Here is a 21,406-nt window from a genome sequence, read left to right on the forward strand (position 1 = left end):
GCCCTTACTAACCCCCGCCCCTTTTTGCTTTTGATAATAACCTTTTAATAAACATTCTACCCCCCGCCCTTTCCGGTAACAATAAGTAAATAGTTTGATTGTAATTGGACAGATGAAGTTATCGTCATCATTTACATCGGTAATTAAAAATAAATTGAGCTTTGTCCAATAAGCACAACAATGCCGCATTTCTTTATCATTTATTGCTATTGGTTGATTGGAAAGAAGGAAACTTTGATTCATACAACTAAGATAGCTATTGCTAATAGTAGTGATATTATAATAGGCAATAGCTGCTGATTTTTTATTTTATTTTTTATTTTAATAGTTTGATAATGACTATAAAGGCTGCTTTATCAATAAATGGCTTCCTATTTTTTTTTTAAAAAAAAAGAAAAAACAGTATACAATTCATAGAAATTGTTATTAACACAATCATTGTGTAATGAACAAATGATAGATACTTAAACAATGAAAAGATTGTAAGGAAACTATCTTATGTCTTTGTTGAAATAAAGATGACTAATATTGTTACATATTTTATTATATAACCTATTTGATTTATTCGAATAATGACGAATCCTTAAACTTTCTTAATAAATGAACAAACATATTTTTTTTTTATTGGGGATACACTCAGTATTGCATAAATTGGCTCTTGATTTTATTACTACTACTACTGCAAAATATGTGTATATAATAAGCCACAGTTATGATGGTTGATGTCTTTGTAAAAATGCCTGTTTCAATATTGAATTGACAGGTTGGTATTCTTCATTATCTGATTCCATTTTATCTATTTCCATATTATTGTTTGGCGCTTCCCACCAGCTTTCTCGCCTTTCTGGATCACCAAATCGTTCAATATGAATTGAATGAAGTAGACCATTCATGTATCGATAATAATCATTAGAAGGTTCATGAGAAGTAGTTCTTGTTGAAATGGATATAGTTTTCATTGAATTTGGGTATATAGAGTTGGTTGGAATAGATGATTGACATGGTGTATGATTATGATGGATATTATTGCTATTGCCGATACTCAATTCATTCAAAGTAGATCTAATAAGGATAAAGTTAAAAAAAAATTGTTATCTTAAATACTAGTCATAATTCTTACTTTGATGGTTCTTCATCTTGAAATGGTTTTGATCTTTTCAAAGCTTTTTCAATAAACTCAGTAGATCTTGATCTTTTTAAATTTTTATTATTAGACACATTCATATTGGTATGATTAACTAGAAGGAATGGTGACAGAATAGGGGTATTCCAATACATTCGTGATGACATGAAATAAACATGTATATATAATAAAGAGAAAGAAGTCTTGCTTTAACAAGAAAAAGAAAAAAAAAATTACATATATTTTTGTTGGCGTTGCTTCTTCTTTTTTTTTTTTTTTTTTTTTTGTTTTGTGTATCCAATAAAATAGTTCCTTTTTAATCTTACGTATTACTCGCTTTTTATTTGACAATAAACTGCATACTGTCAATTTAAATCTAGAACTGCTTCTTTTTGATCATAAAAAAAAAAAAAGAAAATATTATTTTAGTAGAATAGTTTTGTATGTTTTACATATAAGAAGCTACTACTACTACTATTATTATTATTATTACTATAATTATAACGGGGAAAAAAATCTTTTTCTTTCTTCTATTTATCGAATTTGAGCTTTTCATTTTGTGCAATAATAACATTATTTTGTAGCTTGAGCCTTTTTCTTTTCTTTAAGGAGAGGGAGGGGGCCTATTTCTATTTCTTTCACTTTAATGAAGCGATTCGAAACAACAGCTAATAATGAGCCTGGCAAAGGTATCTTGATTTGTACATGTTACCACCAACAATCTAAATTCGAAAGAATTCACGCACAATATCCATTGAAATTTATACCTACACAAGGTCATGCGGATCGACTTGCAGTTGTTTACATGTTAAGTTATGGTGGTGGCATTGTCAGTGGAGATACGTTTCATATTGACATGACTATTAAAGAAAATGCCATTCTGTTACTTATGACTCAGGGGAATACAAAAGTGTTCAAAGATCGACATCACCACCATCTTTGGCTTGCATCCATCAATAATTCACAACAAACGCTTCCAATTAGAGATGACTCAAACTCTACGTCTAGTAATACTAAATCAACATCTATTCAAATCATCAATTCCGTTGTTGCAAGTCAAGCTACTTTACTTGTCTTGCCTGACCCTGTTACTTGTTTTCGAGATTCATCCTTTCAGTCACGTCAAGTCTTTCATCTCGCTGATGAACACTCTCAGCTCGTTCTGTTGGATTGGTTTACAAGTGGTCGAATGAAACGAGGAGAAAATTGGTCATTTCGTCATTATTCAAGTCGAATTGAAGTGCGAGTAGCTGATAAGCTAGTTGTCAAGGATGCTATGGTTCTAGAAGATGAAGAATATATGAAAACATGCAATGATGATGATGATGAAACGGCCTATGCAAGTCGACTAAAACCCTATTTATGTTTTGCAACACTCATCATGATTGCTAGCCATCAACAAAGTACGTTGATGCGTTCGGTAGAGAATGTGCAGAGGAAAGCGCAAGAGATGCGTTTAATGCCACTTGCTTTAAAATCGGAAAAGGATCGTGAACTGTTATGGTCAGTGAATCCTATTTTGAAGGGGAAAGGAGTTTTAGTGCGTATAGCGGGTATGACAACAGAATCAGTAAGGGATTTTGTAAAATACCAATGTCTTGGTCAGGGATTTGAATCGATTGTTGGTGAAGGCATGTTTCAAAAAGTGTTAATGTAGTTTTATTATTCATATTTATTTATCTGATAAGTTGATACAGATAATATATCCAATAAAATATACTCAATTCTATAGACATGTTTATTTTTTTTTCCTTTTATTTCTTTTCTTATTAGTCTTGTCTTGATAATAAACAAGTCAAGTAGAAAAAATAAAAGGCATCTTTATATGTAGAAAAAGGGAATAGAAGAAGAACAAACACACTTGAATAACAAGTCTTATTCTTTTAACATGGATTTCAGTTCTACATATTTTTCATATAAATCATGATTTTTAAAGAATTCAATTAAATTCTCTTCTCCTTCATCTAATTTCCATTGGTCCAAGACCTTTTCTATTTGTTCTATTTGCCAGTCTAGAGCGGGTTGATGATGTCTTGCTGTCTTCTCTACCATGTTTGTTCTATGCTGAATGACACAATATAAAATCGATAAAAATATCTTCCAATCCCATCCACTATGAACTAATAATAATTTTTGACATTCTTCAATAAATTCAGATTCTGTCGTCAAGATTTCTTTAAGATCCACAATAGCCCTTGTACAATCATCATAATCCTTTTTTAAGGATTGATATGTCATCATTAAATTAGTAGCATTAGACCAGTTATGATTGATCGAAATGGCTGCACCAATATTCTCTACTTGATGATACCACCCTGAAGGTACAAAGACAGTTTCACCATCCTTTTGATAAATGACAATTTTACGTGCTTTCTCAAAATTTGGAAATTCAGTCGAGTCCACTTGACGAACATCATAGACTCGATTACCATATTTATCTTTATAGAGTTCTTCTTGATTTGGAGGAAAGAAAGTCCATTTCTTGATACCACAAACATTACTTGACCAAGAATAAGATCTAATTAAATTCGTATTTAGATAAAAGATGATGTTCAAAGCTGTTTATTTACTTTTATACATACCTATAAACATCTTCATGTAAAGGAGTAAATGTTGAATCACCACCTAAATAGACAAATCGATAATCATCATTATTATTTTCTTTTAACCAATATTCATTGAGCCAATCATCTACCAAAAAAAAAAAGGAGAGTATACAAGATAGGGGTTTGTTGAATTATTATTGCCTATGCTGTCTGTCTTTTTTTTTTTTAGAATAATGATGATAATACCTTCAAACAAATAAGGAACTTCATAGAAATGGTCATTAGGAAATGCCTTTGCCAAATGAAGATCTTTTAAATAATACAATGAAGGCTTCCCGTCATCGGCTTCCCACATGTCTACAAATTCTGCAAATGTCTTGAGAGTTCTCTGTTGATCAGTAAAATGACGTTCATCGCATTTGGCCACCTGACCTTTCGTAGTTCCAAAATGCTCACGTAAATATTGATAATTAGGTTTAAAACGAGGCTGTAATAGTTCATTCGATGAAGGATCTTTATTATCGTCATTGATTGGAATGACCCATTCCTTTCTAGCTTTCCAATGTTCTGTTAATGAAGGACCAATAATAGCGGGTTTGTTGGGAATCAAATGATTTTTTAAAAAGTCTTGATAACTGGGTGGTATTTCATAATAAGGAATGTCAAGTTCTTCTCTGGTCATTTTATTTGTTGTACAGGAAAAAAAAAAATTAAGGGAAGATTTTTTTTCACAGTTAATTAAAAAAAAAAAGCATTACAACTCAACGAAAAAAAAAAAAAAAAAAAAAGAAAAAGAAAAGAAGACTATGTATATGATCTTATTACTGCTTTATATACAAGTAATAAGTTTTGATAATAGTTCTACTTCTATAATAAAGAAGTTGCTAATTTCTAGTATAAAGATTGCCTTCAAAAAAAAAGAAGAAAAAAATCATAAAGTATTTCCATTATTCTTGATAAGAGTAAAGTCATGAATTCATAAAGAAGAAAAAAAAAGGAGTCTAGTGTTTTGAAACAAATAAATAAAAATAGAACAATACATTCAACATAATAGATACCTGTTAGATAATATAAATAGCAAGGTGAATGTAGCGTCATCTACAGTTAAAATAAAGGATTTCATTTATTTATTTAATTTTTAAGGAGAAGTATAAACAAACAGAAAAAAAGATAATAATGATTTCTATTTATTGAGCATATCCATTGCTATTCTATTGTAACTTTCCACTAGGGTGTAAAAAGCATAATTCTTGGTAAGGTTAGACTTTTTTTTTTTATACATAAACGTATCACATTTAACCCCTTTATTTTATTGTTTAATAATAATAACAAACAAAAAATAAAATGAATTCCTCTGTTCTTTCTTCTTGTTTTATTTTTTTTTTTTACTTATGTTAAGAGTCTATTCAATACTTTATTTGGAAAGCATTTGGTCAAGACCCAAAGCCATTCAAAACGATCCACCACCAAAGCAAAAGTCATCTTCTTTTATTATAAATAATGATAACAGAAGTGAATCTAGTCTCTCACAAGGTATATAACCTCTATACTTTCTTTTTTTTTTTATCTTTTTTAATGTCATGTATATTATTATAGAAGAAGTTTTCTTAAATGATGACCATCTACAACCTATTAAAGATAAGCATAAACAGGCTTTGAGCACAGATGAATCAAATAGCATCTGTAATAAAATACAAACAACTCCATCATTACAAAAAGAGAATGATCTTGTTTCTATCATTGCTACAAACCATTCGTCTGACGAAACTCTATTTCTGCATCAAGAATTTTCGACTGTATTATTATGTCCTCCTGAAATGAAAGCAAGCATTAAACAACCACCATCACCACCACCCTCACTGCAGCAGCAGCAGCAGCAACAACAACAACAACAACAAGAACAACAAGAATCAATTCATCTTTTCAACAAATCTCAAGAAAATGAGCAACAAGAAACAAAACTGTTACCTTATTCTCAAATAGATACTTGGGTTCAAAAAGAAGAGGAGTTACTATTACTCACTAACAACGACACACATCCTCATTCAAAAGGGATTTTTTCACCTAAACGTATTTTATACAAAGCTAAATCAAGTTTGATGATGGAAGAGAATGTATTCAACAAGATCAAGAGAAAGTCAAGTCACTTTTTATTAGATCACAAAAGAGAAAAGAATGATAACGATTTGTTTACTACAAGAAGAAGAATCCTTTCTTCTCTAAAGCTTAACAATTCATCAACAGATTCTTTAAAAAGAAAGTCTTTTCTATCTTTAACAACTGATAAAGGAAAGTTATTTACAAAAAAATGAAAAACACTTTTTCATTTCATACTTTATTGTAAAAAATAATAATAATAATAATAAAAGATTGACAAATCACATGATTCAATGCATTTCATTAAAATTATACAAGAAAATACTTGTATATAAGCATGATCAGGTGTTTGCTGTTATTAGTGGCGGAATTTTTTTTTTTTTTTTTTTTTTTTTTTTTGCTGTCCTATGAAACAATTGTATGTGTATATGTGTGTCTTCAGAAGCTTATTAATAACCGATTTTCCTATAATACTTGAAAAAAATATCACATTCTTTTTTTTTTTTTTTTTGTTTTATCCTATTTTAAGATTAAACTTTAACGATGACATTCAAGGCCGAGAATTTATAATAAGTAGTACATATTTTATTTTATTTTCATATAATTTATTAAGTACTATATATATTCCATATATACATGTGAATAAGATAAAAATATATATACAAACAAAAACAAGGAAATAGGATAGTGGTAATAATTAAAGGAGAAAAAAAAAGATTACATAAAAAAAAAGGGTAATATGAAATAAGGGGAAGGATATGAATGATTAAAATTAGTATTGATTACACTGAAGCAGAAGTAGCAATGGCAGTAGCAGCAGCAGTGGTAGTAGTAGTAGTAGTAGTAGTAGTTGCTGCTGCGTTACCTGTTGTAAGATGATCTAAAGCATGCAGAGTGGTTGATGATTTTGTCACGTCATTTGTAGTAGTTGTAGGGGAAGAAGTAGTCGTTGAATTTTTACGAAAGATTAAATTATCAAAATTAATACTATTAGCTGTCAAATGAGCATGTGAACAATCTCGATGAACCAATAGTAAAGCCTTTAAATTCAAGATTTCTTCTCGCAGTGTTAATGTTTGTTGTTCCAAAGCTCTATTTTCCTTTGTTAAGATATCAACACTGGATTGAAGTTGATTTAACCATTCCTTCTTTCTTTGTCTACATCTTAAAGCAGCTATAATAATAGGATAGGATGGGTGAGAATTTTATCTTAATTAGAAATTACTATATTTGTATATATTGATATTCATACCTTGTCTATTTCTTTCTAAGGCTTTATCGCGCTTTGTATTACCCGTTTTGTGTTGTGTTCTACCACGATGTGTATTTAAAGATTCCTCTATTAAATCTTGTTGAAGATGACTTGAAGGCACTGAGGAATCACTGCTAATACTATTATGTCGGAATTCAGGAGGGGGAGAAGGTGAAGGAGAGTGATCATGATGAGGAGGATGATAACCCATTGAGAGAAGATTATCATAAGGCTGTTGTTGTTGTTGTTGTTGTTGTTGTTGAGAAGGTGGCATTAATATAATTTCATTTCTATTATTCAATAAATAAGAAGTATTATTTGAAGCCATAGCAGCAGTAGTAGGTATGTGTTCAATAGGAGCAGAGGTAGGAGGAATGATATAAGAAGCACTTGTAGGTGGAAAACAACTTTGATTTGTGTTATTATTATTACTACTACAAGGAGATACAGAAGGTGTAGGAGGCATCATAGATGGTTGGGGTGGATAATGATGAGGGGTACTAATAGAATTATATGGAGGAGCGCTTGTATGAATAGTATGTGCCCAAGGTTGAATAGAGGTTACCATAGGTCTTTCAACGAAGATAGGTTCTTGATCTGATAGATCTGAAAATGATTGGTCATTATTCTTCATAATCATTGTTGACATAGAGTTGTTATTAGTTAATTGCATAAAAGGATATAAATATTAAAAAAAAAGGGGGGAGAGGAGAGATTTCTTCAAGTATTATCGCAATAATAAAATAAATTCTATATATTTTTTATAGTCTTTTTAATTTTTTATTAGAACAATCAAATACATAAAGGATAAGAAAAAGAAGAAAATAAACTGGGAAATTTTAAGTTTTTATAATAAAAAAAAAAAAAAAATAACAAATATTTATCTATATTAAAGTCCATATTTGGGTATATTTTTTAAAAAAAGGAAATTAAAATCTTTTTTTTTAACTCAGGACCCTTAAAAGTTTGTTGTAGAAAAAAAAATAGAAGTCCGCCTCCGAATATATTTTTATGATTATAAAAAAAAAAAAAGAAAAAAAAAAAAAAGAAAAGAGAAATAAAAAAATACAAAGAATAAAAAAGAAAAGGAAATAGTAAAAGAAAATAGAATAGTTTATTTATACTTGTTTGTATAGTCTATAAATAATAATTTGTCATTAATGTGCTTATTGTATGTCACAATTATTCTTCTTTTTTAGAATGACCTAAATATTTCGTATCCTAGTAATGAATAGAAATATTAGGGCCAGTTACTAAGCAAAAATACAGAATTAGAATAAACCAACTGAAACCAGAATTCCCCTTTTTTTTCATTATTTTTATTATAATTATACGCTTAATTTATTTTACGACCATTAGCGCAAATAACTCGAGCTAGGGCAACTATTGTTTAATTCAGGGAAAGTAAAAATTATGAGGTTATTTTTTTTTTCTTCTTCTTCTTCGGTAAACATGTATACATTCATTCCTTAAATAAATAAATATATACAAATATATACATATTTATATATTTATATATTAAATGAGAGGCGCATACTATACATACGACTTTTCTTGTCCCATGTAATCTGTAATAAAAAGTAATATTAAAAATAACTTTTAAATCCAAACGAATTAACCCATGCTTATGAGATGTCATTATCTTGAATGTAATTTGTATATTTGGATGTCAGATTAAAGCTTTTTAAACTTTACACATTGTGCTCAATTTATGCCTTTTTCTTGGTGAAACATCATCTGGCGGAAGGCTAAAAAAAATACATTTTTGGGTTCTTCTTCTTAACCACATGATTCTTTCTTATTGAGTAAACTTCTTTTCTCTTCTTTATGCATTCACTCTGTCTATTTCGTGGCTTTGCTAGGGGAAAAAAAAGGGGGGGAGTTGTGGAGGTTAAAAAAACAGAATGGAAATTTCAATTATTGACTTTGAACATTTATGTTGCATAGGATTGAAGTCTATATTGTTAGCTATTGAATGATATTCTTTTTTAAATAAAGTATTTTTTTCATTGGTAATAACAATTATTTAAAAATAAAGATCTCCACTAGTATAGAGTGACTTGTACTTTTATTTGATGTTATTAAAATAAATGAGTCTTTGATATAATCTATTATTACCATTTCATTTAGAGAAGATAATTAATAAATTATTGACTTTACCAATACATTAAATAAAGAGTTTGTTGTATTATTATATCAACCATGAAACCCAAAGGAAAAATAAGACCATCAAACAAAAGAAAAAAAAATTAACTCAGCCTTTTCGATGGCAGTAATAATAATAGTAGTAATCTAATATATTCTATACTTTGGATTACTTTTCTTCCTCGAAAAAAAGAAAAAAAAAATTTCAAGTAAAATGACTTTACATTTTCTACTACTATTCTGAATACAAGGTCGTTGTATGTTAACTATTTATCACAAGCGCTACTGTGACTGTCTTTTTAGCTATTATTTTTTTCCTTAATAAGAGTCTAAAAGAATAAGTTGATCTATAGTAATATTAAGTGAAACAGCTTACTAACACAAATCCAACAAAAAAAAAATAATTCTTCAGATTGTAAATCACGAGATTGTACTTGGTATTAATGCTTTGTAAGCTACTATATATTATTCTACCGTATTGAAGATGAAACTAATATCGTCCAAATAAGGTTTTTTTTTACACGTAAAAAGCTCTCCTTATCGTCATCAGCTTTTTCTTATTTTCTGGTGGATAAGTAACGATATTAACTCTTATATGCATATTGTTTGTATATAAATATCTATTATCCTAAGCATTATCGAAAAAAATAGACTTTTACTATTATAAATTATAGCAAGTATATTGAATGTCTTTATCTTTTATTGAATCATTATCATTACAACGGATGCTACCATCAACAATAAGCTTTTTTTTTTCCCTTAAATACTAAATATATTTTACTCCTTTATAACATAACTCGGGTAAAAAAAAAAGCCAAGAAGGCAGTAATGTTTTTTTTTATGAAGTTCTTTTCCTTTATTACTTGTAAACACTAGAGTGATAGTTTTAAAAGAAGATTTTATTATCTTTGTCAGCTTCGGAAAAAAAAAAAGTATGAATAGTTCTTGTTTCTACTCTCTTCCGCAGAGCATTTAATTTTTGTTGAGTTAAGCTTGTTAATGAGATCATCAATTTTTATACTCGAACAATATAATTAGTAAATTATAAATTTTGAGTGCGTTTTAAAGCGTGTTCATATTGCTTCTAAACGTTTTTTTTTTGTTGTCTTTCTCTATATTTTAGTCACAAATATATCCCCTTATCCTTTTGATAAGTCGTTAATTTCTTGATATATGTTTATACTTTTTGTATCCTAGAAAATTTCTTAGACTCACCTCTTGCTTTGGAAGAGGTAAATAAACTGCTCGGTATTCAATGTCCTTAGCAAAAATTAAATATAATAAATAATAACGGAATTTTATTGTTTTGATTTGTAATAAGAATAATAAATATTAATTTCTTCTAGTAGCATTATTTTTTTGAAGTCGATAGAGAAAAGAAAAGAAATTCTCTTTTATATATATATATATATATATATATATATTTATATTTATATTTATATGTATATAACATATATACTTTCTATATCTATTCATTTCCTCACTCTCTACTAAATTGAAGTTAGTTATTCAGTAACTAAAAATATATTCTTCTTAATATTTGTTGACAGTTTTCTTGCTTATTAAAAATATTGTCTAAAAGAGGAAAATATATTTATATATCTGTGGGCGGGGAATGTACTTTATATTTAATAAACAATAACTATCTTTTTTTTTTTTTTTTTTTTTTTTTTTTTTTTTTTTTATGTATAAACAAATATGGTACTTTGGATATAATTTTGCCTTTTACAGAAATTATTTGACTTTACGGTGAACAAAACCTATTCCGCACAAAAATAATTCCGCACAAAGAAGATAATAGAATATTACAATAACTTAATACAAAGGTAAGCTGATCGCTGAGATAACGGGTAATATTGATGAATTTATATATGAAGATATGTACATGTATTATGTACATACAAATTTAGTCATAATAAAAGAAAAAAAAACATTACTATATGTATCGTATTTCTGACGCGTGCTTTTGTCTTCTTTTATATCTCTTATGTGTATTTTTTTTTTCTTCTTTTTTCAAGTATCAAAATCTTACAGGAACATCTTTCCGAGAAACATAGAGAACAAAATAATAGCAATCATGCTAGTATAATAAGGTCTCGATTCTATATACAAGCAGTATATGATCTTCTTTACAATCTTGACTCGTACATCTATTATAAATAGAGTCTTTTTTTTTTATCTTTATATATAGGCTAGGGTTCTACAATGTAGACCCAATTTACTATCTTTCTTTGCTCTAATTAATAACTTTGCTATTAAACCTTGACTAGTAAGTTGTTTTTGAAAGTTTTGGTTTTCTGTTGGGAGGAGGAACATATACGTGTCTGAACTCAATTCGATATAATCTTAAACTCATACCCTCTCCTCCTCAATAGCAATACTGGGTGATTTATACTAAGTATATTATTTCTTAAAAGCTTACAAAGACAGAATAGAGACTGCTATTGTCTGATGATAAAATTAATAGCAATGACGCATTAAATTAGGTTTTCTCCACCAATTTTAACTTGATAATCGGCTTTTTAATGTTTATTACTATAATAGGAATCATGAATTGTCACACAGCGATCTTGCAGAACTCTTTACTATACTACCAGTAAAAAAAAAAAGACTTTTAAAATATTTTGGTTATCTTGACTACTTTAGTATACTCCCTATTTGAATTGTCTTTTTTTCTTTTCTTTTCAATACTGTAACGCCACTATCATCAGTTCGAATAGTATCATAGAAATTAACTCTACTGATTTTCTTGTTGAATGGAATGCTTTCAACTTTACCAACTTGAACCTAGTATTCACGTTTATTAGTACTATTCCCTCAATTTAAACTTGGTATATTATACATAAGTGATGTAAAAGAAAATCATTCAAACAGGAACATAAAAAAGGAAAAAAAAAAGGAAATGCAGGATTGGTGTCAAAATATTTTCATTACTTATCAAATCCGATAGTGCTCATTAGAAGCATTTCATACAAGACAAGATGTAGTAGAGTATGTGTATAAATTTCTCTTTGAAAGAATTAAAGTAATGTTAAAATGGGTTGTTTAAACTACATCATATGTATAGATTAGTATTGTAAAAGTATACTACACAAGTAAACAAATTTCTGCATCATTTATCCCTTGTACTAGTAATTTTTTTTTTATCCTTCTTTGTGAAGCAACAAATCGAGCATCCATTGCCATTTTTCTCATTTATTCATCATTTACACATGTTTTAAACAAGTCGTTACATCATCAACTTTGATGCTTAAATTAAATAACTAGGGGAGAATGCAAGTGCAAGATCTGATCTCTGATGAGATGGAAAGAAAAAAAAAAAAAGTCATTCAATTAATCACAAGTATTTTTTTTTCGGAACAAAGTTTGATCTTTTTAGTAGAAGCCACAAAAAAAAAAAAAAAAAAAAATTAAGAATAGTTATATTATAAAGTTATCATATGAACGGTATCATCAATTTTAAAGTTCTCATTCGTCATTACTGTCAAACACATCATTTGCACAATTGCTGGACCTTTAGTAGTAATCTTTTACTTTACGAAATTCTAGTTCATTTTTTTTTTTTTTTTTTTGTTTAATCATTATAAATAATTATTCTCATAAAAACAACAACTCTATCCATACACTAAAATATACAAATAAAATAGATAAAGATGAAATAATTATTATTATTAAATTATTTTAAACAAATTCATTTATTTCTTCTTGTTGGCTTCCTCTTCAGCCTTGTCACGAGCACGCTTCTCACGAGCACCAAGAGTACGAGCAGCAGAACGAGCATAACGGAGAGTCATGTAAGCGTTCTTGTTCTTCTCTTCGGCAGTAATAGCACGAGCTTCAGGGGCAGCAGGGATTTGTTCAACAGGGAAGAGAGGACCACGAAGTTGAACAGCAGCAGCGACTTCAGCAGCCTACACAAATAAACACACAAAAGTTTAGAATAAACCTCTTCAAAAAAAAACATAAACAGTATTATTTTTCTTCTTCTTACCTCAGAATCACCCTTCTTGGGCTTACCAGCCTTACGAGGGAAAACAATCAACTTAGCCTTGTAAGCCTTCAAACGTTGAACGTTAAGTTCGAGGGATTCATTGGATCTGTTACGACGACGGTGGTCAACAGCAATACCAATAGTGCGGGCTTCCTTGCGACGAATACCAGCTTCCTAATAAAAGGTAAAAAAAGAACAATAATGTGTGTAAGAAAATCTTTCTCTACTTCTCCTTCCCTCTCTCTCTTTCTTTCTCTCTTTTCTTTTTTCCACCCCCATTTGATTCATTTATTTTTTTTTCTTTGATGATTTTAATTTATCCTTCTTTAAAATTTACCTTGAGTTCTTCAAGAGTGAAACCACGACCGGCTCTCAACTTCATGTTGTAACGAACGGTAGGGCAACGGACAGCAGGACGAAGAAGACCATCGACAGGTCTGGGAGCAATACGACCAGCCTTTTGGACACGTGCAAGTCTTCTAGACTTCTTACGACCAGCTTGATCAAACCAAGTCTTAACGCGACGGTCCCATTGCTTGCGGAAGTGCTGGTTAGGCAACTGGTTGTTGTGCTTCAAAACCATGATCTATAAATGATTATATATATAGAGTTGATTGAAAAGAAGCAAAGTAATTTTTGTTGAAAATTGAATTCAAATTTGAAATGGTACATGTGTATAAATATAGATAGATAGATAGATAGATTAAAAAAAAATAAAATATTTCAGTTAGTTTAATCCTATATCTTGTCTCTTTCTCTCTCTCTCTCCTTTTTTTTCTTTTTTTTTTTGTTCCATGTATAATTATAAATAGATGTATCCATTTCTTTAACGGATGGATGTTATACGTACAAATGACCAGTAGATGAAAAGAGAATGGGCTTAACGATGCATCCACCTGCCCTCCAAAGTACGCAAAAAAAATGGTGGCTGGCGGATTTTAAATTCTTGTTAATTTTTTTTTTTTTTTTTTTTCGTTTTCCATAGTAACCAATTATTTGAACGTCAAAAAAAAAAAAAAAAAAAAAATAAGATCAAAAATTATTTAGGGTCATTTTTATTTATTCCAAGATATAGCTATAAATATCAGTTCTTTTAGTTTACGAACCTTATAATGAATGGTCCTTGATAAACAATTTTTGCAGAGCTGGTATAAATATCCTCCGAGATCTTTTAAAATAAATTTTCTAATTTTTGTCATTCAGCTGATAAATGCTCCATAACCATTCACATTTGCTTTCCTTCATCATATCAATGTTATTATTGCATGTGCTAACACAGTGTTGTACAACTTTTATGAGGAACCTGCTACTCTTATTCATAATTAAACTGCAGGATATAGATCAACATATCTCAAATTAATAATAATTTGTATTGGTTATCTAGAAGTTGTTACTGTAGAAGGATTCTTTGGTAGGATTAATAGAAATAGCAAAAGATCTTTCTTTCATCCACAAATGATAATAGAAAATTTGTTGATTGTATTCCTTCTTATATAACTTATATCACTACATTACTACCAGTCTCTATTACTAGCATAAAGCTTTTGGATATTACAGCTAAATAAACTTTACTAGAAAAAAAAATTGGACTTTTTTTCACAACTTGAATTACGTTAAAAAAAAAGGTTGCATCTTATCAACTTTTTACGATTTGTTAAATATTATATTCAAAATTGCATAGTCACCCGTCAAATAATACTTTGCATCCAAGCATGTAGCCAGAAATAAAGTTAATAGGATACAATAAGTTCCAAGAAATATTTTAAAAGTGGTTTCATGATTAGTCTTGAATCTACAGAGGATATGAAACCACATACACACACACACAAAAAAAAAACTACAATGATACATAACCTGAACAAACTATCTCGTAAAACTCTCCCTTCCGGATTTAAATTTATGCAGCATTTATGCTGCCATTATGAACATTGATATAAATGAGGGGGTAATGGGTAAAACTTTTTTTTTCTTTTTTTAAAAAAAAAAAAAAAAATCCAATAATGCTACTCTTCAGTTTCAGGGTTAAAGAAGATTATTATAATAGTAGCTTAGGTGTTGTACAATAGACGCTACTTAGACTGCTTTACCTTAATATAATGAGTTATAGTCATTTAATTATATAAATACATATATATATCTTTATGCTTCCACTTTGATATTGATAAATTATCTTAAAAATACTTATTTCTTATCTTTGTCCTATCTCTCAACTTATAAAATTTTGATTCATGCATTAAATATCATACAATTGTTGAAGCCTTTACCTAGGAATAATTGAATACATCAAAGACTACCTAGCCACAAGTATAAAGACATTGTGTCTAATTTCTCAAAGTATTTTTTTTTTTTTTTTTGTAAGAGGATATATTTACAAATACACTCGGTTATATATACAAACTAGTTATCGAGGCAAGCGAGGAGATAGTGTACCATTTATTGGATGATTCTATTAAATCAATTGTCAAATACGCAAATTTTCTAAATTTTATTCTATATATATAGATATATGTATATAAAGCAAGCATTCATTACTTGAGTCACTTTTTATATATATAGGAAAACAGCTTTTTGAAACGTTTAAATGTTAGTACAAAGAGTAATATTAACAAAGGTGATTTTGAATCTAGCAAGCAACAAATAAAAGGTAGTTGTGTTTCATTCGTCAAAAATGTCACCAATTGATTACAATTCTAGATTTGCATGGCTACATTATTAATAAAGCTCCATTTTGATAAATTATATGCATGTATGAATGATATCTAATTTTATTTCAATTGGGGCAGCTGGGGCGGGAAAAAAAAAGTTGATAATGTATCAATGGAAAATAAATAAATAAGCAGGATATACACCATGTGTCACTCCCCTCCACTCCACAGCTTGGTACTATTTCTGATGTAAATAGGCTTTTTCTTTATCTAATAAATATATTTACTATCTATTCATTTAGACTTTTTCTCACAAGACCCCCCCTTTTTTTTATCAAGTAAACTTTAGCATTCTTATAGTGAAATGTACATTATTGAATTCATACCAAACCTGCAGAAAAAAAAAATGAAATGCCACCAAAATGGTATCTCCAGTTTCTTTTTTTTTCTTTTTTTTTCATTATTATATTAACTGCTATCATACTTACTTTGTCTTTGGAGCCAATCAATTAGAAAATAGTGCCATCAAGAAAAAACTTTATATTGTTAGAGTATCTAGATATCATTTTAACTGATTCGGTAAATAGTTTATCATAATACAAAAAAAAAAAAAAAAAAAAAAAAAAAAGGATGCAGGAACTGAAGAAGATTCTGTTAACGAACAGTATATCATCTAATAAGAACAGAAAATTTTGCTCGAATAAAATGCAATGAACTGAGAACATGCCTAATTTTGTATTTGGCATATTAGTGTCTTGAGAAACTATTCGAAACTGGTGATTCGAGCCAACTCTTCAGTTACCAAAAAAAAAAAAAAAAAAGTTAGATCTAATAACTTTGCATTCTATTCTTCTCTCTAATTTGTATATTCTTGAATATGCAAGCAACTCAAATTCATCAAGAGTCATTATAATGTGATTTGCAACCTTAGGAAGCAGTTAGTCAATATATTACACTTTGCGTCTTAAGGTTTAAGAGCTCTAGCAGATATATAAATAACTGTAACTATAAAGGTAATGGTAATAATTCTGAGCTATCAATTTTAATAAGCGCAATAAAAATGGATAGATGCCAAGATATATCCAGTGAAGATATTCGATTTCATTATTAATAAATCCTTTGATAGACCCTATATAAGAAGCTATGTATATCTGACATTAGATGGGAGTTTATAAAAGTAATTAATAACAACTGAGTGAGTAAAGTGTATTATACTCATGAACTGTGGAACATGTATATGTCAAATCAAAGAATAGTACTGAATTTAAAATTACCCCTGAACATATTTTGTTGTTTGATTCAGTGCGCTCTTCATAATCAATTCTGATAGGATGTCAGCCTATGAGAGATGCGAGACAGTATTATAAATCTTGTCAATAACTAATGCAAAGCAACATCATCCTTTCATTCTCTAAGCTAACTATAAACGAACCATAGTTCTATCTGCAGGGTTCATTAATATTAATAATAATAATAAACTTCATGACCTCCTGATACTCGTACTCTACTTCAAAGTTGTAGTTGAAAGCAAATGTGAATGGTTATGAAGAATTTATCAACTGAATGACAAAGACTAGGAAATTTATTTTAGAAGATCTCGGAGGATACTTATACCAGCTCTGCACAAACTGTTTATCAAGGACCATTCATTATAAGGTTCGTAAACTGAAAGAACAAAACCAATATTACTTCTATACATAATAGTTACACAAGCAAAAAAAAAAAAAAAAAAAAAAAAGGCACATAATGGCTTGTATCAGGTAATATCTGTTACAGACTGAAAAAAAAAAGTATTACTTTTTTATTTTAACTGTAATATATGCTTACACATGAAAGATGATCTTCATATTTGGTATTAAACTGGCATATAGAATATATTATAATCCCTACTAATTGAATAGTCTATATTGTAAATAAAAAAAAATATAAAAGTGAATAAAACAATACCATTTTTTTTATTATGAAGCACTAGTATGTAGATGAAATATCAATAAGCTTAATTACTGACTATCATATTCTATATGTATAAAATATATTATTTGAAATGTAACATAAATATTAAAATATATATTACGTTACGTACAACTAGAATCTAAATAAGATCGATTAAAAATAATGCTTCTTTATCACCATGCTTTTGTATTGTATAACATATAAAATAGATCATCTTATAATAGTAGCAATGATAGTGGTACTGGATAAGCTTTATTTTTCTTAGCTAATAGACTATTAACAATACATTTGTGAAGCAAGGAAAAAAAAAGGGGGAGCATATATTCAGCATCTTTCCATTTTTTCTTTTTCTTTTTTTTTTATTTATTATGTACCATACTTTAATAGTGTACATTTGATTCTATTATTTATGACAAGTAGTATAAAATATTTAAGACTCTTGTATTTAATTTCTTATTTGTATAACAATCTATTTCCTATTTTATAGAATCTCCCCACATTATTGGAATATATTCTCAATAATACTGCACAATAGATTAAATTTTCCCGAGAAAATATAAATGACCCTGTATAATATTTCATAATATTTTACCATATAAAGTATCGAGAAAGGGTTCTTTTCATATAAATATATATATAACTTCACATACACAAACTTGTATTTATACAATCAAATTTGTTATTCTTCACATCCTATAATACATAAATCGATACTTTTACCAAATATATTTATATAAATATAAATATACATATTTGTATATAAATAAATAAAAAGAATCACTTTATCTTATTTTTTTTTCGACTTACTGTCGATTATTCTAATAAATTCTACTAAAGATTATAAAGTACCGCGCACGCCTAAACTCATGACTCCACATTTTTTTTTCTTTACTAATCTAACTAACAGGAGGCGGAGAAGATAAAAGGGAATTTAGTGATCCTGAGAAAATTTCAACAACATAAAAAAGGCGGGAAGTCATGGAAACTAAAATATTTCTTTTCTTTCCCTCTTCTCCCCCCTTTTTTTCTCTTTAATAATAATAATAAAAAGCATTTTTTATTTATTTGTTTCTTTATATTTTACAGTAATGTCTGACTATAAAGATATTATATCTAAATCCGTACCACTTTATCACCATGAACAAGTACCGTTTCATTCATTTTCAAGACAACACACTTCTTCTACAATGAATAATAATAATAATAATTCTTTTTTTAATGATTCAACAGAAACTTTAAAACAAGAGCATCATCTACAACAAGCAAATCCAATTACCAGTGAATTACAAGATATTATCATGAGCTATCAATCTCAACCTGATTTACTAAGATTGATATTATTGAGTAAATTAGAAGAAGACAAACGTAGAGCAGAAGAAGCTAAACTTAGATCAAAAGAACTCGACCTCTTATTAACACAACAACAAATGATACATATTGAACACCATCATGATAATTCTCTTTTATCATCATTTCAACAAGTTACACCACCACAAAGTAGTAATTCATCTACAATAGACATAAAAGGATATAATAGTAATAACCCTATCATGATGATGCGACGTACAAGTTTTGATGCCGTTTTATCGTCCCCTACACTTTTACAGAACCGTAGACGTGAGTCTACTATAGCTTCTTCATTTACTGCTGATTCAGATGAATTTGATGACAAACTATTTTCACCTATTCCCACATCCTCTATTACCCCTGTCTCTACCGCCACTGCTACTTCTACTACCACTTCTACTACCATTACTACCAATACTCCTACAGCCGCTATTCCTAATTTCTCGCTTCAAATGGAAAGGTAAAAAAAAAAAGCACCCCACGATTTTAATAATTTTATACCCCGAGTTAATTGTATACATTAATATATACATCTATTTTACTTTCAGTTATAATAATAGTTCTACAATGGAAATGATGTCTTTATTAGATAATCAAAAAGCATATAATACAACATCAGCGGCCTATTCAACGTCGAGACTCGATTATGAACCGACATTTAATCCATTAGATATAAATAGTGAATTATGCAATAATTTATCATCAACAGTGGTGGGATATGATTTCCCATCAAAACCACGTAGAAGAAGAGAAATGCAAGCGATTACAAAAATAGTTGAAACTCGAGAATACCCTTATATCGATGGACACTTTTGGAAAAATAACGGTAATACGATTCAAAAGAAAACGGGCAATAAAAGTATTTATTATAAATGTTCAAACAGTAATAAGGTAAATTGATGATATATGTATAGAAATATATACATATACATATGTGTATACATATATAATTTTTTTTTTTTTACTCCACTAAAATTCTCTTCTTCTTCATCACTGAATTCAGGAATGTCCAGTGAATAAAACAGTAACATGGAAAGATCATGGAGAATATTTAATAAAATATCGTGGTGATCATTTACCAGATTGTAATAAAGTTCAAAGAATTGTAGATGTATAAAGTAAAAGATCTTTTTTTTTTTTTATAGAAAGGAGGAGGATAATATTCTTTTTTTTTTGTTACGTAATAGAACGTAATTTTTTTTTTTTTTTTTTTTTTTTGCATTTATAATATTCAAAAAACAGAGTATTAAATAGAGCAACATAATTAATCTCGTAAATAATAAAACTATAGCTTAATAATTCATATCTTTCATTTTCTTGTAATAATAGGCAATTTTGATCTACTGTTCGTATTTTTATTTTTTTTTTGTCGAAAGATTATTTTTAGAGGATCGGCATTTCCTTCTTATTCAGGTTTTATATTATAATAAAACTGTTTTCCTAGTTGTAGCTAAACAACGCGTTACCAGTAGCGATGGTAACTAATTCCGATGAAATTCAAGGTCAATATTAAAAAGAAACATAATTACTTTAGTTATAAAGAATTACTTTATTACTCAATTATTTCATTTTATTTTGTTTAACTTTATTTTGCGGATATTGAATTTTTTTTTTTTTTTTTTTTTTTTTTTGTTTCTTCAATATTTGAAATTTTGTAAGGAATCATGATTTGACATTTATATTTTTAAGATCAGCATTGTTGTACTATTTTTTACTTTTCCTTTTTTTTTAACTCGCTATTTTTATTAATGTTAAAGGGAATGAAAACAGACAAAAAAAATACTTGAGTTCGTTTAAGAATACATGGATATAATAATTGTAGTAGTAGTATTCATTTAATAAAAAAAAGGAATGTAAAGTAATAATAAAAGAGAATTGTTGAAGAAAGAATTTAATTTTAATTTTAGGATGTTACCAAATAAAGCCAATTTAACTAAATATCGTTCTATAATGTATACAAAAAAAAACAAAAAAAACCAACAACAACAACAACAACGACAATAATGATAACACTGATATCAACAACAAAAACAGCAATTATAATAGCAGTGAAAGAAAGAGATAATCTACTGATTTAAGAGAAGTTCTCTGTTAATAAAATTTTCATTGTACATTGGATTTTCCGTTAAATTACTAGATGCTACTTTTTATGGAAATTTTCTTAAATAAGGTGCAACATTTTAATAATTGTCATAAAACCTGCTCTAACATCATTTCCAGGAAAACGATATGTAGGAGGTCGAAATTGCATAATTAAAAAAAAAATAAAACCCTTTACATACATATAAATAGCTTGATGAAATTACT

At 28.4% G+C, this 21,406-nt stretch overlaps 8 protein-coding genes across 8 annotated transcripts; 3 read left to right on the forward strand and 5 right to left on the reverse strand.

Moving 5' to 3' along the window:
- Positions 1 to 710: 710 nt before the first annotated feature.
- On the reverse strand, positions 711 to 1,290 carry BX663DRAFT_490140 (uncharacterized protein; the record flags this gene model as incomplete). Its single annotated transcript, XM_051524941.1, has 2 exons — positions 711 to 1,062; positions 1,121 to 1,290. 2 exons carry the CDS (start codon positions 1,288 to 1,290, stop codon positions 711 to 713), a joined length of 522 nt encoding a protein of 173 aa, XP_051378268.1.
- A 233-nt stretch (positions 1,291 to 1,523) lies between these two features.
- BX663DRAFT_525317 (UreD urease accessory protein-domain-containing protein) lies at positions 1,524 to 2,891 on the forward strand. The gene has a single exon (XM_051529745.1). It carries the CDS (start codon positions 1,770 to 1,772, stop codon positions 2,778 to 2,780), a length of 1,011 nt encoding a protein of 336 aa, XP_051378269.1. The 5' UTR covers positions 1,524 to 1,769; the 3' UTR covers positions 2,781 to 2,891.
- A 6-nt stretch (positions 2,892 to 2,897) lies between these two features.
- On the reverse strand, positions 2,898 to 4,418 carry BX663DRAFT_525318 (uncharacterized protein). The gene is made up of 3 exons (XM_051529746.1): positions 3,916 to 4,418; positions 3,706 to 3,814; positions 2,898 to 3,641 (listed from the first exon to the last, which is right to left on the reverse strand). Exons 1-3 carry the CDS (start codon positions 4,349 to 4,351, stop codon positions 2,999 to 3,001), a joined length of 1,188 nt encoding a protein of 395 aa, XP_051378270.1. The 5' UTR covers positions 4,352 to 4,418; the 3' UTR covers positions 2,898 to 2,998.
- A 527-nt stretch (positions 4,419 to 4,945) lies between these two features.
- BX663DRAFT_546507 (uncharacterized protein) lies at positions 4,946 to 5,987 on the forward strand. Its single transcript, XM_051530964.1, has 2 exons — positions 4,946 to 5,202; positions 5,266 to 5,987. Exons 1-2 carry the CDS (start codon positions 5,061 to 5,063, stop codon positions 5,979 to 5,981), a joined length of 858 nt encoding a protein of 285 aa, XP_051378271.1. The 5' UTR covers positions 4,946 to 5,060; the 3' UTR covers positions 5,982 to 5,987.
- A 342-nt stretch (positions 5,988 to 6,329) lies between these two features.
- On the reverse strand, positions 6,330 to 7,816 carry BX663DRAFT_525322 (uncharacterized protein). The gene is made up of 2 exons (XM_051529747.1): positions 7,019 to 7,816; positions 6,330 to 6,940 (listed from the first exon to the last, which is right to left on the reverse strand). Exons 1-2 carry the CDS (start codon positions 7,689 to 7,691, stop codon positions 6,549 to 6,551), a joined length of 1,065 nt encoding a protein of 354 aa, XP_051378272.1. The 5' UTR covers positions 7,692 to 7,816; the 3' UTR covers positions 6,330 to 6,548.
- A 5,040-nt stretch (positions 7,817 to 12,856) lies between these two features.
- On the reverse strand, positions 12,857 to 14,094 carry BX663DRAFT_525325 (50S ribosomal protein L13e; the record flags this gene model as incomplete). The annotated part of the gene is made up of 4 exons (XM_051529748.1): positions 14,005 to 14,094; positions 13,492 to 13,740; positions 13,155 to 13,328; positions 12,857 to 13,074 (listed from the first exon to the last, which is right to left on the reverse strand). The coding sequence occupies exons 2-4, from the start codon at positions 13,735 to 13,737 to the stop codon at positions 12,859 to 12,861; spliced, it is 636 nt and encodes a 211-aa protein (XP_051378273.1). The 5' UTR covers positions 13,738 to 13,740; positions 14,005 to 14,094.
- Positions 14,095 to 14,167: 73 nt separating this feature from the next.
- Positions 14,168 to 15,438, reverse strand: BX663DRAFT_546510 (uncharacterized protein; the record flags this gene model as incomplete). The annotated part of the gene is made up of 3 exons (XM_051530965.1): positions 14,168 to 14,481; positions 14,803 to 14,946; positions 15,419 to 15,438. 3 exons carry the CDS (start codon positions 15,436 to 15,438, stop codon positions 14,340 to 14,342), a joined length of 306 nt encoding a protein of 101 aa, XP_051378274.1. The 3' UTR covers positions 14,168 to 14,339.
- Positions 15,439 to 18,744: 3,306 nt separating this feature from the next.
- On the forward strand, positions 18,745 to 20,254 carry BX663DRAFT_525329 (uncharacterized protein). Its single transcript, XM_051529749.1, has 3 exons — positions 18,745 to 19,559; positions 19,648 to 19,990; positions 20,103 to 20,254. The coding sequence occupies exons 1-3, from the start codon at positions 18,841 to 18,843 to the stop codon at positions 20,214 to 20,216; spliced, it is 1,176 nt and encodes a 391-aa protein (XP_051378275.1). The 5' UTR covers positions 18,745 to 18,840; the 3' UTR covers positions 20,217 to 20,254.
- The last annotated feature ends 1,152 nt before the right edge of the window (positions 20,255 to 21,406 follow it).

This window comes from Cokeromyces recurvatus (assembly GCF_025118155.1).
Source record: "Cokeromyces recurvatus strain NRRL 2243 chromosome Unknown BX663scaffold_42, whole genome shotgun sequence".
NCBI classification, from domain to species: domain Eukaryota; kingdom Fungi; phylum Mucoromycota; class Mucoromycetes; order Mucorales; family Mucoraceae; genus Cokeromyces; species Cokeromyces recurvatus.

What these genes read in the sequence shown, in the direction of transcription:
- BX663DRAFT_525329 (XM_051529749.1), top strand. Translation starts at nt 18,841, where the DNA reads ATGTCTGACTATAAAGATATTATATCTAAATCCGTACCACTTTATCAC. An exon ending in TTCTCGCTTCAAATGGAAAG is followed by an intron (nt 19,560 to 19,647) that starts GTAAAAAAAAAA and finishes TTTTACTTTCAG; the next exon opens with TTATAATAATAGTTCTACAA. An exon ending in AATGTTCAAACAGTAATAAG is followed by an intron (nt 19,991 to 20,102) that starts GTAAATTGATGA and finishes CACTGAATTCAG; the next exon opens with GAATGTCCAGTGAATAAAAC.
- BX663DRAFT_546507 (XM_051530964.1), top strand. Translation starts at nt 5,061, where the DNA reads ATGTTAAGAGTCTATTCAATACTTTATTTGGAAAGCATTTGGTCAAGA. An exon ending in TGAATCTAGTCTCTCACAAG is followed by an intron (nt 5,203 to 5,265) that starts GTATATAACCTC and finishes ATATTATTATAG; the next exon opens with AAGAAGTTTTCTTAAATGAT.
- BX663DRAFT_525318 (XM_051529746.1), bottom strand. Translation starts at nt 4,351, where the DNA reads ATGACCAGAGAAGAACTTGACATTCCTTATTATGAAATACCACCCAGT. An exon ending in AGTTCCTTATTTGTTTGAAG is followed by an intron (nt 3,815 to 3,915) that starts GTATTATCATCA and finishes TTTTTTTGGTAG; the next exon opens with ATGATTGGCTCAATGAATAT. An exon ending in TTACATGAAGATGTTTATAG is followed by an intron (nt 3,642 to 3,705) that starts GTATGTATAAAA and finishes GAATTTAATTAG; the next exon opens with ATCTTATTCTTGGTCAAGTA.
- BX663DRAFT_525322 (XM_051529747.1), bottom strand. Translation starts at nt 7,691, where the DNA reads ATGCAATTAACTAATAACAACTCTATGTCAACAATGATTATGAAGAAT. An exon ending in CTTAGAAAGAAATAGACAAG is followed by an intron (nt 6,941 to 7,018) that starts GTATGAATATCA and finishes CTATTATTATAG; the next exon opens with CTGCTTTAAGATGTAGACAA.
- BX663DRAFT_525317 (XM_051529745.1), top strand. Translation starts at nt 1,770, where the DNA reads ATGAAGCGATTCGAAACAACAGCTAATAATGAGCCTGGCAAAGGTATC.